Source organism: Lampetra fluviatilis, unplaced genomic scaffold (assembly GCF_964198595.1).
Source record: "Lampetra fluviatilis unplaced genomic scaffold, kcLamFluv1.1 SCAFFOLD_515, whole genome shotgun sequence".
In the NCBI taxonomy this organism is placed as follows: domain Eukaryota; kingdom Metazoa; phylum Chordata; class Hyperoartia; order Petromyzontiformes; family Petromyzontidae; genus Lampetra; species Lampetra fluviatilis.
This window is the reverse complement of record NW_027620626.1, coordinates 37,698-58,615: the sequence shown is the minus strand read 5'-3', so window position 1 is coordinate 58,615 and position 20,918 is coordinate 37,698. Positions and strand designations below refer to the sequence as shown.

Genomic DNA, 20,918 nt, shown 5'->3' with positions numbered 1-20,918 from the left:
TCCGTGTCTGTGTCTGTGTGTCTCTGTGTCTGTGTGTCTCTGAGTCTGTGTGTCTCTGTGTGTCTCTGAGTCTGTGTGTCTCTGTGTCTGTGTGTCTCTGAGTCTGTGTGTCTCTGTGTGTCTCTGAGTATGTATGTCCGTGTCTGTGTCTGTGTGTCTCTGTGTCTGTGTGTCTCTGTGTGTCTCTGAGTCTGTGTGTCTCTGTGTGTCTCTGAGTCTGCATGTTCGTGTCTGTGTCTGTGTGTCTCTGAGTCTGTGTGTCTCTGTGTCTGTGTGTCTCTGAGTCTGTGTGTCTCTGAGTCTGTGTGTCTCTGTGTGTCTCTGAGTCTGTGTGTCTCTGAGTCTGTGTGTCTATGTCTGTGTCTCTGAGTCTGTGTGTCTCTGTGTCTCTGTGTGTCTCTGAGTCTGTGTGTCTCTGAGTCTGTGTGTCTCTGTGTGTCTCTGAGTCTGTGTGTCTCTGAGTCTGTGTGTCTCTGTGTGTCTCTGAGTCTGTGTGTCTCTGAGTCTGCATGTCCGTGTCTGTGTCTGTGTGTCTCTGAGTCTGTGTGTCTCTGAGTCTGTGTGTCTCTGTGTGTCTCTGAGTCTGTGTGTCCGTGTCTGTGTCTGTGTGTCTCTGAGTCTGTGTGTCTCTGAGTCTGTGTGTCTCTGTGTGTCTCTGAGTCTGCATGTCCGTGTCTGTGTCTGTGTGTCTCTGTGTCTGTGTGTCTCTGTGTCTGTGTGTCTCTGAGTCTGTGTGTCTCTGAGTCTGCATGTCCGTGTCTGTGTCTGTGTGTCTCTGAGGTTGTGTGTCTCTGAGTCTGTGTGTCTCTGTGTGTCTCTGTGTGTCTCTGAGTCTGTGTGTCTCTGTGTCTGTGTGTCTCTGTGTCTGTGTGTCTCTGAGTCTGTGTGTCTCTGAGTCTGTGTGTCTCTGAGTCTGTGTGTCTCTGTGTGTCTCTGTGTGTCTCTGAGTCTGTGTGTCTCTGTGTCTGTGTGTCTCTGTGTCTGTGTGTCTCTGTGTCTGTGTGTCTCTGAGTCTGTGTGTCTCTGAGTCTGTGTGTCTCTGAGTCTGTGTGTCTCTGAGTCTGCATGTCCGTGTCTGTGTCTGTGGGTCTCTGTGTCTGTGTGTCTCTGAGTCTGTGTGTCTCTGTGTGTCTCTGAGTCTGCATGTCCGTGTCTGTGTCTGTGTGTCTCTGAGTCTGTGTGTCTCTGTGTGTCTCTGAGTCTGCATGTCCGTGTCTGTGTCTGTGTGTCTCTGTGTCTGTGTGTCTCTGAGTCTGTGTGTCTCTGTGTGTCTCTGAGTCTGCATGTCCGTGTCTGTGTCTGTGTGTCTCTGTGTCTGTGTGTCTCTGAGTCTGTGTGTCTCTGTGTGTCTCTGAGTCTGCATGTCCGTGTCTGTGTCTGTGTGTCTCTGAGTCTGTGTGTCTCTGAGTCTGTGTGTCTCTGTGTCTGTGTGTCTCTGAGTCTGTGTGTCTCTGTGTGTCTCTGAGTCTGCATGTTCGTGTCTGTGTCTGTGTGTCTCTGAGTCTGTGTGTCTCTGAGTCTGTGTGTCTCTGAGTCTGTGTGTCTCTGTGTGTCTCTGAGTCTGCATGTCTGTGTCTGTGTGTCTCTGTGTCTGTGTGTCTCTGAGTCTGTGTGTCTCTGAGTCTGTGTGTCTATGTCTGTGTCTCTGTGTATGTATGTGTCTCTGGGTCTGTGTGTCTCTGTGTCTGTGTGTCTCTGAGTCTGTGTGTCTCTGTGTGTCTGTGTGTCTCTGTGTCTGTGTCTCTGAGTCTGTGTGCCTCTGTGTCTCTGTGTGTCTGTGTCTCTGAGTCTGTGTGTCCGTGTCTGTGTGTCCGTGTCTGTGTCTGTGTGCAGGAGGGGCTGGTTCCCGTTTGCTTACACACAACTCATCGTGCCTGGCACTGTGCCCGTTGCCGTGTGAGGAACTCACCTACTCACTCACCTACTCACCTACTCACTCACTCACCTACTCACTCACCTACTCACTCACTCACTCACCTACTCACCCACTCACCTACTCACTCACCCACTCACTCACTCACCTACTCACCCACTCACCTACTCACTCACCTACTCACTCACTCACTCACCTACTCACCCACTCACCTACTCACTCACTAACCTACTCACTCACCTACTCACTCACTCACTCACCTACTCACCCACTCACCTACTCACTCACCCACTCACTCACTCACCTACTCACCCACTCACCTACTCACTCACTAACCTACTCACTCACCTACTCACCTACTCACTCACTCACCTACTCACTCACTCACCTACTCACTCACCCACCCACTCACTCACCTACTCACTCACCTACTCACTCACTCACTCACCTACTCACCCACTCACCTACTCACTCACCCACTCACCTACTCACTCACTCACTCACTCACCTACTCACTCACCTACTCACTCACTCACTCACCTACTCACTCACTCACTCACCTACTCACCTACTCACTCACTCACCTACTCACTCACCTACTCACTCACTCACTCACCTACTCACCCACTCACCTACTCACTCACTCACCTACTCACCTACTCACCTACTCACCTACTCACCTACTCACTCACTCACCTACTCACTCACCTACTCACTCACCTATTCACTCACCTACTCACTCACTCACTCACTCACCCACTCACCTACTCACTCACTCACTCACCTACTCACTCACCTACTCACTCACCTACTCACCTACTCACTCACTCACCTACTCACTCACCTACTCACTCACTCACCTACTCACCCACTCACCTACTCACTCACTAACCTACTCACTCACCTACTCACTCACCTACTCACCTACTCACTCACTCACCTACTCACTCACTCACCTACTCACTCACCTACTCACTCACTCACTCACCTACTCACCCACTCACCTACTCACTCACTCACCTACTCACTCACCTACTCACTCACTCACCTACTCACTCACCTACTCACTCACTCACTCACCTACTCACCCACTCACCTACTCACTCACTAACCTACTCACTCACCTACTCACTCACTCACTCACCTACTCACCCACTCACCTACTCACTCACTCACCTACTCACTCACCTACTCACTCACTCACTCACCTACTCACCCACTCACCTACTCACTCACTAACCTACTCACTCACCTACTCACTCACTCACTCACCTACTCACCCACTCACCTACTCACTCACCCACTCACTCACTCACCTACTCACTCACTCACTCACCTACTCACTCACCCACTCACTCACTCACTCACCTACTCACTCACCCACTCAATCACTCACTCACCTACTCACTCACCCACTCACCCACTCACCCACCCACTCACCCACCCACTCACTCACTCACTCACCCACTCACCCACCCACCCACCCACTCACCCACCCACCCACCCACCCACTCACCCACCCACTCACCCACCCACTCACTCACTCACTCACCCACTCACCCACTCACCCACCCACTCACCCACCCACTCACCCACCCACTCACCCACCCACCCACTCACCCACTCACCCACCCACCCACTCACCCACTCACCCACCCACTCACCCACCCACTCACCCACCCACTCACTCACCCACTCACCCACCCACTCACCCACCCACACACCCACCCACTCACTCACTCACCCACCCACTCACCCACTCACCCACCCACCCACTCACCCACCCACTCACTCACTCACCCACCCACTCACTCACTCACCCACTCACCCACTCACCCACCCACTCACCCACCCACTCACCCACCCACCCACTCACCCACCCACCCACCCACTCACCCACCCACCCACCCACTCACCCACCCACCCACCCACTCACCCACCCACCCACTCACCCACTCACCCACCCACTCACCCACCCACTCACCCACCCACTCACTCACCCACCCACCCACTCACCCACTCACCCACCCTCTCACCCACTCACCCACCCACTCACTCACCCACCCACCCACTCACCCACTCACCCACCCACCCACTCACCCACTCACCCACCCACCCACCCACTCACCCACCCACCCACTCACCCACCCACGTACTCACCCACTCACCCACCCACTCACCCACCCACTCACCCACCCACTCACTCACCCACTCACCCACCCACCCACCCACTCACCCACCCTCCCACCCACTCACTCACTCACCCACTCATCCACCCACTCACCCACTCACTCACCCACCCACCCACCCACTCACCCACCCACTCACCCACTCACTCACTCACTCACCCACCCACTCACCCACTCACCCACCCACTCACCCACCCACTCACCCACTCACTCACTCAGTCACCCACCCACCCACCCACTCACCCACCCACTCACCCACCCACTCACCCACTCACTCACTCACTCACCCATCCACCCACCCACTCACCCACCCACTCACTCACTCACCCACTCACTCACTCACTCACCCACCCACCCACTCACTCACCCACCCACTCACCCACCCACTCACCCACCCACTCACTCACCCACTCACCCACCCACCCACCCACCCACTCACTCACTCACCCACTCATCCACCCACTCACCCACTCACTCACCCACCCACCCACCCACTCACCCACCCACTCACCCACTCACTCACTCACTCACCCACCCACTCACCCACTCACCCACCCACTCACCCACCCACTCACCCACTCACTCACTCACTCACCCACCCACCCACCCACTCACCCACCCACTCACCCACCCACTCACCCACTCACTCACTCACCCACCCACCCACTCACCCACCCACTCACCCACCCACTCACTCACTCACCCACCCACTCACCCACCCACTCACCCACCCACTCACCCACCCACTCACCCACTCACCCACTCACCCACCCACTCACCCACCCACTCACCCACTCACCCACCCACTCACCCACCCACCCACTCACCCACCCACCCACCCACTCACCCACCCACTCACCCACCCACCCACTCACCCACCCACTCACCCACCCACTCACCCACCCACTCACCCACCCACTCACCCACTCACTCACTCACTCACCCACCCACTCACCCACCCACTCACCCACCCACTCACCCACCCACTCACCCACTCACCCACCCACTCACTCACCCACCCACTCACCCACCCACTCACCCACCCACTCACCCACTCACCCACCCACTCACCCACTCACCCACCCACTCACCCACCCACTCACCCACTCACCCACCCACCCACTCACCCACCCACTCACCCACTCACCCACCCACCCACTCACCCACCCACTCACCCACCCACCCACCCACTCACCCACCCACTCACCCACCCACTCATCCACCCACTCACCCACTCACTCACCCACTCACCCACCCACTCACCCACCCACTCACCCACCCACTCACCCACCCACTCACCCTGTGTCTTTGCTACAGGGGTGGAGGTTCGGCCTACGCGCTCAACACGGAGCCTGCCTCGCCTGGAGACAAACCTCGGCCATACAGCATCGCAGTGAGCGGAGACTTCAACATCGTGAGTGAGCGTGCCACTCACCACTCACCACTACGCTCACCACTCACCATTACACTCACCACTACGCTCACCACTACGCTCACCACTCACCACTACGCTCACCACTACGCTCACCACTCACCACTACACTCACCACTCAGCACTACAATCACCACTACACTCACCACTACACTCACCACTACACTCACCACTCACCACTACACTCACCACTCACCACTACGCTCACCACTCACCACTCACCACTACACTCACCACTCACCACTACGCTCACCACTACGCTCACCACTACGCTCACCACTACACTCACCACTACGCTCACCACTACACTCACCACTCACCACTACACTCACCACTACACTCACCACTCACCACTACACTCACCACTCACCACTACGCTCACCACTCACCACTCACCACTACACTCACCACTCACCACTACACTACACTCACCACTACACTCACCACCACACTCACCACTACGCTCACCACTACACTCACCACTACACTCACCACTACACTCACCACTACTCACCACTACACTCACCACTACACTCACCACTACGCTCACCACTCACCACTACGCTCACCACTCACCACTACACTCACCACTACGCTCACCACTCACCACTACACTCACCACTACGCTCACCACTCACCACTACACTCACCACTCACCACTACACTCACCACTACACTCACCACTACGCTCACCACTACACTCACCACTCACCACTACACTCACCACTACACTCACCACTACACTCACCACTACACTCACCACTACACTCACCACTCACCACTACACTCACCACTACGCTCACCACTACACTCACCACTCACCACTACACTCACCACTCACCACTACACTCACCACTACACTCACCACTACACTCACTACTCACCACTACACTCACCACTACGCTCACCACTCACCACTACACTCACCACTACGCTCACCACTACACTCACCACTACACTCACCACTCACCACTACGCTCACCACTACACTCACCACTCACCACTACACTCACCACTACGCTCACCACTCACCACTACACTCACCACTACACTCACCACTACACTCACCACTACACTCACCACTACGCTCACCACTCACCACTACACTCACCACTGCACTCACCACTCACCACTACACTCACCACTACACTCACCACTACACTCACCACCACACTCACCACTACACTCACCACTACACTCACCACTCACCACTACACTCACCACTACACTCACCACTCACCACTACAATCACCACTACACTCACCACTACGCTCACCACTACACTCACCACTACACTCACCACTCACCACTACACTCACCACTACACTCACCACTACACTCACCACTCACCACTACACTCACCACTACGCTCACCACTCACCACTACACTCACCACTACACTCACCACCACACTCACCACCACACTCACCACTACACTCACCACTACGCTCACCACTCACCACTACACTCACCACTACACTCACCACCACACTCACCACCACACTCACCACTACACTCACCACTCACCACTACACTCACCACTACACTCACCACTACACTCACCACTCACCACTACACTCACCACTACACTCACCACTCACCACTACACTCACCACTACTCACCACTCACCACTACACTCACCACCACACTCACCACTACACTCACCACCACACTCACCACTACGCTCACCACTCACTACTCACCACTACACTCACCACTCACCACTACACTCACCACTACACTCACCACTACACTCACCACTACACTCACCACTACACTCACCACTACACTCACCACTCACCACTACACTCACCACCACACTCACCACTACACTCACCACTACACTCACCACTCACCACTACACTCACCACTCACCACCACACTCACCACTACACTCACCACTACACTCACCACTCACCACGACACTCACCACTACACTCACCACTACACTCACCACTCACCACGACACTCACCACTACACTCACCACTACACTCACCACTACACTCACCACTCACCACGACACTCACCACTCACCACTACACTCACCACTACACTCACCACTCACCACTACACTCACCACTACACTCACCACTCACCACTACACTCACCACTCACCACCACACTCACCACTACACTCACCACTACACTCACCACTACACTCACCACTACACTCACCACTCACCACTACACTCACCACTACACTCACCACTACACTCACCACTCACCACTACACTCACCACTACACTCACCACTACTCACCACTACACTCACCACTACACTCACCACTACACTCACCACTACTCACCACTACACTCACCACTACACTCACCACTACACTCACCACTCACCACCACACTCACCACTACACTCACCACTCACCACTACACTCACCACTACACTCACCACTACACTCACCACTACACTCACCACTCACCACTACACTCACCACTACACTCACCACTACACTCACCACTCACCACTACACTCACCACTACACTCACCACTACACTCACCACTACACTCACCACTACGCTCACCACTCACCACGACACTCACCACTACACTCACCACTCACCACGACACTCACCACTACACTCACCACTACACTCACCACTACGCTCACCACTCACCACGACACTCACCACGACACTCACCACTACACTCACCACCACTCACCACTACACTCACCACTACACTCACCACTCACCACTACGCTCACCACCACTCACCACTACACTCACCACTACACTCACCACTACACTCACCACTACACTCACCACTCACCACCACACTCACCACTACACTCACCACTCACCACGACACTCACCACTACACTCACCACTACACTCACCACTACGCTCACCACTCACCACGACACTCACCACGACACTCACCACTACACTCACCACCACTCACCACTACACTCACCACTACACTCACCACTCACCACTACGCTCACCACCACTCACCACTACACTCACCACTACACTCACCACTACACTCACCACTACACTCACCACTCACCACTACACTCACCACTCACCACTACACTCACCACTACACTCACCACTCACCACTACACTCACCACTACACTCACCACTACACTCACCACTCACCACTACACTCACCACTACACTCACCACTACACTCACCACTACACTCACCACTCACCACTACACTCACCACTACACTCACCACTACACTCACCACTACACTCACCACTACACTCACCACTCACCACTACACTCACCACTACACTCACCACTACACTCACCACCACACTCACCACTACACTCACCACTACACTCACCACTACACTCACCACTCACCACTACACTCACCACTACACTCACCACTACACTCACCACTCACCACTACACTCACCACTCACCACTACACTCACCACTACACTCACCACTCACCACTACACTCACCACTCACCACTACACTCACCACTACACTCACCACTCACCACTACACTCACCACCACTCACCACTACACTCACCACCACTCACCACTCACCACTACACTCACCACTACACTCACCACTACACTCACCACTACACTCACCACTCACCACTACACTCACCACTACACTCACCACTACGCTCACCACTCCACTCACCACTACACTCACCACTCACCACTACACTCACCACTACACTCACCACTACACTCACCACTACGCTCACCACTACACTCACCACCACTCACCACTCACCACTACACTCACCACTACACTCACCACTCACCACTACACTCACCACTCACCACTACACTCACCACTACGCTCACCACTACACTCACCACCACTCACCACTCACCACTACACTCACCACTACACTCACCACTCACCACTACACTCACCACTCACCACTACACTCACCACTACGCTCACCACTACACTCACCACTACACTCACCACTACACTCACCACTACACTCACCACTACACTCACCACTACACTCACCACTCACCACTACACTCACCACTCACCACTACACTCACCACTACACTCACCACTCCACTCACCACTCACCACTACACTCACCACCACACTCACCACTACACTCACCACTCACCACTACACTCACCACTCACCACTACACTCACCACTACACTCACCACTCCACTCACCACTCACCACTACACTCACCACTACACTCACCACTCCACTCACCACTACACTCACCACCACACTCACCACTACACTCACCACTCACCACTACACTCACCACTACACTCACCACTCCACTCACCACTCACCACTACACTCACCACTCACCACTACACTCACCACTACACTCACCACTCACCACCACACTCACCACTACACTCACCACTCACCACTACACTCACCACTACACTCACCACTCCACTCACCACTCACCACTACACTCACCACCACACTCACCACTACACTCACCACTCACCACTACACTCACCACTACACTCACCACTCACCACTACACTCACCACTCACCACTACACTCACCACTACACTCACCACTCCACTCACCACTCACCACTACACTCACCACTACACTCACCACTCCACTCACCACTCACCACTACACTCACCACCACACTCACCACTACACTCACCACTCACCACTACACTCACCACTACACTCACCACTCACCACTACACTCACCACTCACCACTACACTCACCACTACACTCACCACTCCACTCACCACTCACCACTACACTCACCACTACACTCACCACTACACTCACCACTACACTCACCACTCATGCGCGATGATGATGTTGATGATGTTGATGATGTTGATGATGTTGATGATGTTGATGTTGTTGATGATGTTGATGATGTTGATGATGTTGATGATGTTGATGATGTTGATGTTGTTGATGATGTTGATGATGTTGATGTTGTTGATGATGTTGATGATGTTGATGATGTTGATGATGTTGATGATGTTGATGATGTTGATGATGTTGATGATGTTGATGATGTTGATGTTGTTGATGATGTTGATGATGTTGATGATGTTGATGATGTTGATGATGTTGATGATGTTGATGATGATGATGTTGATGATGTTGATGATGTTGATGATGTTGATGATGTTGATGATGTTGATGATGTTGATGATGTTGATGATGTTGATAATGTTGATGATGTTGATGATGTTGATGATGTTGATGATGTTGATAATGTTGATGATGTTGATGTTGTTGATGATGTTGATGATGTTGATGATGTTGATGATGTTGATGATGATGTTGATGATGTTGATGATGTTGATGATGTTGATGATGATGATGTTGATGATGTTGATGATGTTGATGATGTTGATAATGTTGATGATGTTGATGTTGATGATGTTGATGATGTTGATGATGTTGATGTTGTTGATGATGTTGATGATGTTGATGATGTTGATGATGTTGATGATGTTGATGATGATGATGTTGTTGATGATGTTGATGATGTTGATGATGTTGATGATGTTGATGATGTTGATGATGATGTTGATGATGTTGATGATGTTGATGATGTTGATGATGTTGATGATGTTGATTATGTTGATGATGTTGATGATGTTGATGATGTTGATGATGTTGATGATGTTGATGATGTTGATGATGATGTTGATGATGTTGATGATGTTGATGATGTTGATAATGTTGATTATGTTGATGATGTTGATGATGTTGATGATGTTGATGATGTTGATTATGTTGATGATGTTGATGATGTTGATGATGTTGATGATGTTGATGTTGTTGATTATGTTGATGATGTTGATGATGTTGATGATGTTGATGATGTTGATGATGTTGATGATGTTGATGATGTTGATGATGTGGTTGTGGGCTTCTGTGCTTCCAGGATAAGGGAATTAATGGATTCAATTCATCATCAGCATTCTTACGGTAACATCACCATCAACATCAACATCACTACCATCAACATCACTACCATCAACATCAACATCACTACCATCAACATCACTACCATCAACATCAACATCACTACCATCAACATCAACATCACTACCATCAACATCAACATCACTACCATCAACATCACTACCATCAACATCAACATCACTACCATCAACATCACTACCATCAACATCAACATCAACATCACTACCATCAACATCACTACCATCAACATCACTACCATCAACATCAACATCACTACCATCAACATCACTACCATCAACATCAACATCACTACCATCACTACCATCACTACCATCACTACCATCAACATCACTACCATCAACATCAACATCACTACCATCAACATCACTACCATCAACATCACTACCATCAACATCAACATCACTACCATCAACATCACTACCATCAACATCACTACCATCAACATCACTACCATCAACATCAACATCACTACCATCAACATCAACATCACTACCATCAACATCACTACCATCAACATCAACATCACTACCATCAACATCACTACCATCAACATCAACATCACTACCATCAACATCACTACCATCAACATCACTACCATCAACATCAACATCACTACCATCAACATCACTACCATCAACATCAACATCACTACCATCAACATCAACATCACTACCATCACTACCATCACTACCATCAACATCACTACCATCAACATCACTACCATCAACATCACTACCATCAACATCACTACCATCAACATCAACATCACTACCATCAACATCAACATCACTACCATCAACATCAACATCACTACCATCAACATCACTACCATCAACATCAACATCAACATCACTACCATCAACATCACTACCATCAACATCAACATCACTACCATCAACATCACTACCATCAACATCAACATCACTACCATCAACATCACTACCATCAACATCAACATCAACATCACTACCATCAACATCACTACCATCAACATCAACATCAACATCACTACCATCAACATCACTACCATCAACATCAACATCACTACCATCAACATCACTACCATCAACATCACTACCATCAACATCACTACCATCAACATCACTACCATCACTACCATTAACATCACTACCATCAACATCACTACCATCACTACCATCAACATCACTACCATCAACATCAACATCACTACCATCAACATCACTACCATCAACATCAACATCACTACCATCACTACCATCACTACCATCACTACCATCAACATCACTATTATCACTACCATCATTACCATCACGACCATCACCATCACCACCACTACCATCACTTCCATCACCATCAACATCACTACCATCAACACCACCAACACCATCACCACCACTACCATCACTGCCATCGCCATCACTACCATCAACATCACCATTCTTCCACTCCGGTGGTGGGTGTACACCCAGGACCCCATTCAAACCAAAAGTGGCCTGGTCTCAGCTGGCTGATGAAAGTTGCAAGCGAGATTTTCATCGTCGCTTGCGACCGGGGTTGGCATCGTCCCCCACTCCTCCTGATGTCGAGGGTGAATGGGCGAGATGGTTTAGGACTGTGACTCATGCAGCTGCAATGGCTGCTTTGGTGTACGCGGTCCAGACCTCCGCAGAGACCCTGGCTGACAGAGGAGGTGTTCAGGTTAATTGAGAAAAAGCGACAGGCCCCCACTCTCATCGCCTACAGCATCCCACGTCGGAGAATGAGGAGGCTTACCGCAGCCTTCGCTCGGAGGTTCGGAGAGCCGTGAGGCGCTGCGAGGATGATGGGTGGTGGTCGCGGGTCGCTGAGGAGATGGAGTCTGCCTCAGTGGCCCGCGATCACAAATCTCTAATAAACTCCATCAAAAAAGTAACCTGCAGCGCCACACCTATTACCATCATTATGGGGAAGAAACGGTGATCCAATCTCCGACCCCCAGGAACAGGTTTGCAGATTTGTTGAGCATTTTTATGGGGGAGGGGAAATCCCTCAGCCAGGAAAACATCATGGCACAAAGTGGGGATGACCCTGCTGAGGCTGCGTTGCCTAAAATATTGGAATATGAAGTCACCCCCTGTGAGTGGCTGGCTGAGGTGCCATTTGTTGAGGAAGTACTGAGGGCGATCCGGAGTCTGAGACCAGGGAAGGCACCGGGCAGATATAATGTCCCAAGTGAAATGCTGAGGGAGGATGGCCTTTGTGCACAGACTGCCCTACATGACATCATAACAACAGTCTGGACCACTGGACGGGTTCCGCAGGACTGGAAGGATGCCCTGGTGGTCCCCCTCTTTAAGAAGGGGGACCGCACAGACTGTAACAACTACAGGGGCATCTCACTCCTCAGTGTGAGGCCGGGAAAGGTCCTGGCAAGGATTATTCAACATCGCCTTGCTAGGCACGCTGAGGAGAGGCTTGCGGAGCCCCAATGCGGTTTCAGGAAAGGGCGGTCCTGCACAGATGCCATATTTTCTGTCCGTCTGCTACAGCAGAGATGTAGGGAATTCCAACAAGACCTACATCTCTGCTTTATTGACCTGGTCAAGGCCTATGATAGCATCAGTAGGCCTGGGGCTCTGGGTTGTTCTTCGTGCTTTCGGAGTCCCTGACCCTCTGCTTGCACTCATTAAAGACCTTGATGATGGTGAGCGGGCCCGAGTAAAACTACGTGGCTGGTAGTCGGAGCCATTCCCTGCACATCTTAGGGTGCGACAGGGATGTCCTCTGGCTCCCACATTATTTAACATCTATTTCGACTGCGTAGTTCGTGAAGCCTTCAATAGCTGTACCGGGGGAATTTCCATTTGGTACAGATACAATGCGAGGCTGATCGACGCCCGGGTGCGGTCAAGGGATGGCTCCCTATTGGTCAACCACGTTATGTATGCCGATGATTTGGTAATAGCTGCTCATTCAGAAGAGGAGTTGGAGACGCTTCTGCTGAGACTGGAGCATGCCACTAAGAGGTGGGGCCTTACCATCAGCCCCACCAAAACTAAGCACCTGCCTGGGCATTTTGTACCATCGGACACTCCACCCCCACAACTCCCAATTGGTGATGGGGCAGTTGTGGAGAGAGTGGAGAGTTTCCCATACCTGGGCAGTGTGCTTATGACCGGCTCCAGTTTGACAGCAGAGGTCTCACTCCGAATCAGTCGAGCGGCAATATCTTTTCATCGGTTGCGTAACGCTGTGTGGAAGCTACCTGGTCTGTCCCTCCGCACGAAGCTTCAGGTCTTCTCAACCACCGTCATTCCCTCCCTTCTCTACGCTTGCGAAACGTGGACCCCCCTAGTGGGGCATCTTCGCCGGTTGGAAACATTTAGGCTGGCCTGCCTACGATCCATCCTGGGTTTAGCCAGGCTGGATTGTGTGAGGAGCTCACAAATCCTTGAAAGATCTGGGCAAAGTCCCATCGGTGAGCTCCTCCGGCAGGCAAGGCTGCGTTGGCTGGGTCATGTAGCCCGCATGCCCAGCCACCGCATGCCTCAACAGCTTCTGTTCGGCCGGATCGAGGGGGCTAAACGGGCGCGGCACGGGCTAGAGAAGAGATGGAGTGACGTGGTACAGGAGGACGTGGAGCTGAGTGGACTTGCCGATGACTGCTACCAGCGGTGTCAAGATCGGCCTCAGTGGAGGAGGCTCGTGAAGGACGCTACTGGGCAGTTGGAGGCAGTCGCCCTCCAACAACAACGGACGGCGGAGGAGCGACGCTCACAACAACGAGCGAAGCGCCGGGTGGCTAAAGCACAGCAAGTTGGCACAGTAGGGGGCACAGGTGGTGCATCAGCCAGTCATCTCGGTCATCTCGGTCAGTCGACCCGTGGCACCTGGGTCTGCCCCGTGACCTCCTGCCAGCGGGCGTTCGACACTTCACGTGGCCTCAAGGTGCACTTGGCCTGGCACAAGCGTCGTGGTGACGTCACCGCCACTTAGTGGCGAATGGCGGTTGTTGTTGTTGTCTGTGTGTGTCTGTGTGTCTGTGTGTGTGTGTCTGTGTGTGTGTCTGTCTGTGTGTCTGTGTGTGTGTCTGTGTGTGTCTGTGTGTGTGTGTGTATGTCTATGTATGTATGTATGACTGTGTGTGTCTGTGTGTCTGTGTGTGTGTCTGTGTGTGTCTCTGTGTGTGTGTCTGTGTGTGTCTGTGTGTGTCTGTGTGTGTTTGTCTATGTGTGTGTGTGTGTGTCTATGTGTGTGTGTGTATGTCTATGTATGTATGTATGACTGTGTGTGTCTGTGTGTGTGTGTGTGTCTGTGTGTCTGTGTGTGTGTGTGTCTGTGTGTGTGTCTGTGTGTGTCTGTGTGTGTCTGTGTGTGTGTCTGTGTGTGTGTCTGTGTGTGTCTGTGTGTGTCTGTGTCTGTGTGTGTGCGTAGGGGAGCCAATCCGTTTGCGAGCGTCAAGCTGCGTCCCACCAAGACCAACGACCGCTCTGCCCCGGCCATCAAGTGACCCCTGACCCCACCCCCAAGTGATCTCTGACCCCCACCCCCAAGTGATCTCTGACCCACCACCCCAAGTGACCTTTGACCCCTCCCTCACCCCAAGTGATCTCTGACCCACCACCCCAAGTGACCTTTGACCCCTCCCTCACCCCAAGTGATCTCTGACCCGCCACCCCAAGTGACCTTTGACCCCCTCACCCCAAGTGACCTCTGACCCACCACCCCAAGTGACCTTTGACCACCACCCCTCACCCCGAGTGACCTCTGACCCACCACCCCAAGTGACCTTTGACCCCCTCACCCCGAGTGACCTCTGACCCACCACCCCAAGTGACCTTTGACCACCCCCCCCCTCACCCCAAGTGACCTCTGAACTCTCCACCCCAAGTGACCTCACTCCGCCCGCCCTCGCATGAATGAATAACTTCGTCATCAATAATCAATACTTAACGATGGCTGATCGCTTGTATTGATGGGCGCTTACCCAGTGCCCGTCATTGATTTCCAAAGTGATCATAATCATCGATTGGGGGGAGGGGAGGGGAGGGGATGGGGGGAGGGGAAGCTGGCCCTGTGCAGTGCGAGAGGTTATGCAAATGAGGGTTATGCAAATGAGGGTTATGCAAATGAGGGTTATGCAAATGAGGGTTATGCAAATGAGGGGGCATGCAAATGAGGGGGCATGCAAATGAGGGGGGCACACAAATAACGGTTATGCAAATGAGGGATCTGCAAATAACGGTTATGCAAATGAGGGATCTGCAAACGACGGTTATGCAAATGAGGGGGGCATGCAAACGACGGTTATGCAAATGAGGGGATATGAAAATGACGGTTATGCAAATGAGGGGGGCATGCAAACGACGGTTATGCAAATGAGGGGATATGAAAATGACGGTTATGCAAATGAGGGATCTGCAAATGACGGTTATGCAAATGAGGGGGGCACGCAAATAACGGTTATGCAAATGAGGGATCTGCAAATGACGGTTATGCAAATGAGGGGGGCATGCAAACGACGGTTATGCAAATGAGGGATCTGCAAATGACGGTTATGCAAATGAGGGGGGCACGCAAATAACGGTTATGCAAATGAGGGATCTGCAAACGACGGTTATGCAAATGAGGGGGGCATGCAAATAACGGTTATGCAAATGAGGGATCTGCAAATGACGGTTATGCAAATGAGGGGGGCACACAAATAACGGTTATGCAAATGAGGGATCTGCAAACGACGGTTATGCAAATGAGGGGGGCATGCAAACGACGGTTATGCAAATGAGGGGATATGAAAATGACGGTTATGCAAATGAGGGATCTGCAAATGACGGTTATGCAAATGAGGGGGGCACGCAAATAACGGTTATGCAAATGAGGGATCTGCAAATGACGGTTATGCAAATGAGGGGGGCACGCAATTAACGGTTATGCAAATGAGGGGGGCATGCAAATGAGGGTTATGCAAATGTAATGAGGGGGTAAGCAAATGGAGGTTATGCAAATGATGGATATGAAAATGACGGTTATGCAAATGAGGGATCTACAAATAACGGTTATGCAAATGAGGGGATATGCAAATGATGTTTATGCAAATGAGGGAAATGCGATAAAGGGGTAATCGAATGACGGTTACGCATATGAGGGCTGAGGATATGCAAATGAGGGTTATGCAAATGTTGCGTATGCAAATGAGGTCCATGCAAATGATGGTTATGCAAATGAGGGATATGCAAATGCTGGTTATGCAAACGAGTGGCATTCAAATGACGGTTATGCAAATGAGTTGCATGCAAATGAGAGATATTCAAATGAGCTGCATGCAAAGTAGGGACATGCAAATGGGAGGTGTTCACATTGACCCGTACCCTACCTGATACCCGTACCCTACCCGTACCATACCCTACCTAATACCCGTACCATACCCGTACCCTACCTGATACCCGTACCCTACCCGTACCATACCCTACCTAATACCCGTACCATACCCGTACCATACCCTACCTAATACCCGTACCATACCCGTATCCTACCTGATACCCGTACCCTACCCGTACCATACCCTACCTGATACCCTACCCGTACCCTACCTGATACCCGTACCCTACCCGTACCATACCCTTCCTGATACCCGTACCATACCCGTACCCTACCTGATACCCGTACCCTACCCGATACCCGTACCCGATACCAGTACTCTACCCGATACCCGTACCCTACCTGATACCCGTACCCTACCCGATACCCGTACCCTACCCGATACCTGGCGAGGGTACGGGTAGACCGTGAGTCACTGGTGAGTCACCGTTTGTCACTCATTTCCCAACGTCTTGTCTCTTCTCACAATTCAAGTTCCTAGAATCAACCCACCCGCGCCTGCAACATGGCTTCATCCCAGAGGTCGCAATCGGGTACCCGATACCCGTACCCTACCCGTACCCGGCCGGGTACGGGTAGGGTACGGGTACGGCTCTTGAATCGGGTGCAACCGCTACAAACAAAAAACAAAAACGTGACCAAGAAAACATCTTGAAGTGAATATGTGACTGAGTGCAAACAGAAAATCCGAGAAAAGGCAGCAAAACATTGCAGAAAAAACACCGTGTACACCAACGCTGTGTGCAAAAATCCCAGTGGGATGCAAGTCAAACAACAACAACAACAAGAACCACAAGACAACTTAGATTAAGGCCATGAGTCTAACTCTGTACTACAACAACACAAACGTGGCCAAACCAAAACACTTTTCGAAATCACCAAAATAAAGCCATAAAAGTCAAACAACAACAACAACAACCACAAGACAACTTAGATTAAGGCCATGAGTCTAACTCTGTACTACAACAACACAAACGTGGCCAAACCAAAACACTTTTCGAAAATCACTAGGATAGGGTACGGGTAGGGTACGGGTAGGGTACGGGTAGGGTACGGGTAGGGTACGGGTAGGGTACGGGTACGGGGGATAAGGAATCAAAACCCGTTTGCGACCTCTGATTCAGAGGAGATGTTTGCAAGTCCACGGCACGCGGACGGGGAGTTCGGCAAACGTGGCGAGCGGTGGGTCGGTGAGGGATATTCAAATGGGCGTCGTGCAAATTGTAGACGGAGTGGGGGAGGGAGAGAGAGGCTCTTTGATGGATCCATTGACAGTAGCTGACCACAAGCAGCCAGCAACAATCAGCACCGTCGCCGCGGGGTTTAGGTACGTTGGGTTGTAGCGCCGTCGTCTGGAGCGACACATTATCCTGCGGAGGAGGAGGGAGCTGGTAGTGACGTTGGGTTGCTCGGTCGATGGCCACCAGGGTCAACAACGGGCCAGGGCGACGTGGTGTATTCCGCAAATATGGCCGACTGTGAGGGCGGGCACAAGCCCGTAGTGAGTAGGTGAAACGTTGAGTTTTATAAGGGCACCACGGGATGAGCAGCCCCTCCCCACCCAGCCCCACCCCTCACACCCCCCACCCAGCCCCACCCAGCCCACCCCCCACCCAGCCCCTCCCTCCCCACCCAGCCCCAGCCCCACCCAGCCCCTCCCTCCCCACCCACCCAGCCCCACCCTCCCTCCCCACCCAGCCCCTCCCCACCCAGCCCCTCCCTCCCCACCCAGCCCTCCCTCTCTACCCAGCCCCTCCCCAACCAGCCCCTCCCTCCCCCCACCCAGCCCCTCCCACCCCCCACCCAGCCCCACCCTCCCCACCCAGCCCCTCCCCACCCTCCCCACCCAGCCCCTCCCTCCCCACCCAGCCCCTCTCTCCCCACCCAGCCCCTCCCCACCCAGCCCCTCCCTCCCCACCCAGCCCCTCCCCACCCTCCCCACCCAGCCCCTCCCTGCACGACGGACACAATAATCCCCTGTGGGCTGGTGTAACCAGTGGGTTCCTACCAGTAAGGCCTTTCGACTAGAATATCGATTATATAGACTGGCATAGAGATTGTATAGACCAGAATATTGATCTATCGACTAGAATATCGATTATATGGACTAGAATATCGATCTATCGACTGGCATAGAGATGATATAGACTAGAATATCGATTATATAGACTAGAATATCGATCTATCGACTGGCATAGAGACGATATAGACTGACGTAGTGATTATATAGAGTAGCGTAGAGGCCTGTAGAGTAGAGTAAGTGATCTTTTGGCGAGTGGAGATCCATAGGGGCTCACAATAGCACAGGTGCCTTAACTACTCCACAAGCCTACCACTAAAAGGTCAACTTTGGAGCAATACACATGTGCCTTTACAATCACGCAGATGCCTTGGATGTGATAGAGGCATCTAGACTCGTATGTTGGAGGTCTATAGGCTGCCTTAGGTCTCGATATAGATTTGCATTGTAGAGGTCTCTATAGGCTAACACGTAGATATCTATAGACTTACACAGAGAGATCTCTTATGGCTAACACATAGAGGTCTATATAGACTAACACATAGAGATCTATAGACTTACACGTAGAGGTCTCTATAGACTTACACAGAGAGATCTCTATGAGGCTAACACATAGAGGTCTATATAGACTAACACATAGAGATCTATAGACTGACACATAGAGGTCTCTATAGGCTTACACGTAGAGGTCTCTATAGACTTACACGTAGAGGTCTCTATAGGCTAACACATAGAGGTCTATATAGACTAACACATAGAGGTCTATAGACTGACACGTAGAGGTCTCTATAGGCTTACACGTAGAGATCTATAGACTTACACAGAGAGATCTCTATACACTTACACATAGAGGTCTCTATAGACTGACACATAGAGATCTATAGAATAACACATAGAGGTCTATAGACTAACACATAGAGGTCTATATAGACTAACACATAGAGGTCTATATACTAACACATAGAGGTCTATAGACTAACAGATAGAGATCTCTATAGACTCACACATAGAGATCTATAGACTTACACATAGAGGTCTATAGACTGACACATAGAGATCTCTATAGACTCACACATAGAGATCTATAGACTTACACATAGAGGTCTCTATAGACTCACACGTAGAGTCTAGAGGGGAT

General features: G+C 51.5%; 1 protein-coding gene across 1 annotated transcript in view; it reads left to right on the top strand.

Annotated features, from left to right (window-relative positions):
- Positions 1–19,516, top strand: part of LOC144954167 (BAR/IMD domain-containing adapter protein 2-like) — a gene marked incomplete at its 5' end in the record, with an annotated part of 34,807 nt that extends 15,291 nt beyond the window's left edge. Inside the window, 4 exons of the mRNA XM_078884731.1 lie at positions 1,834–1,896; positions 5,380–5,476; positions 11,360–11,403; positions 15,817–19,516. Of these exons, the coding sequence (XP_078740857.1) occupies positions 1,834–1,896; positions 5,380–5,476; positions 11,360–11,403; positions 15,817–15,892 (280 nt within the window). The remainder of the gene's footprint in view (positions 1–1,833; positions 1,897–5,379; positions 5,477–11,359; positions 11,404–15,816) is intronic.
- Positions 19,517–20,918: the final 1,402 nt, after the last annotated feature.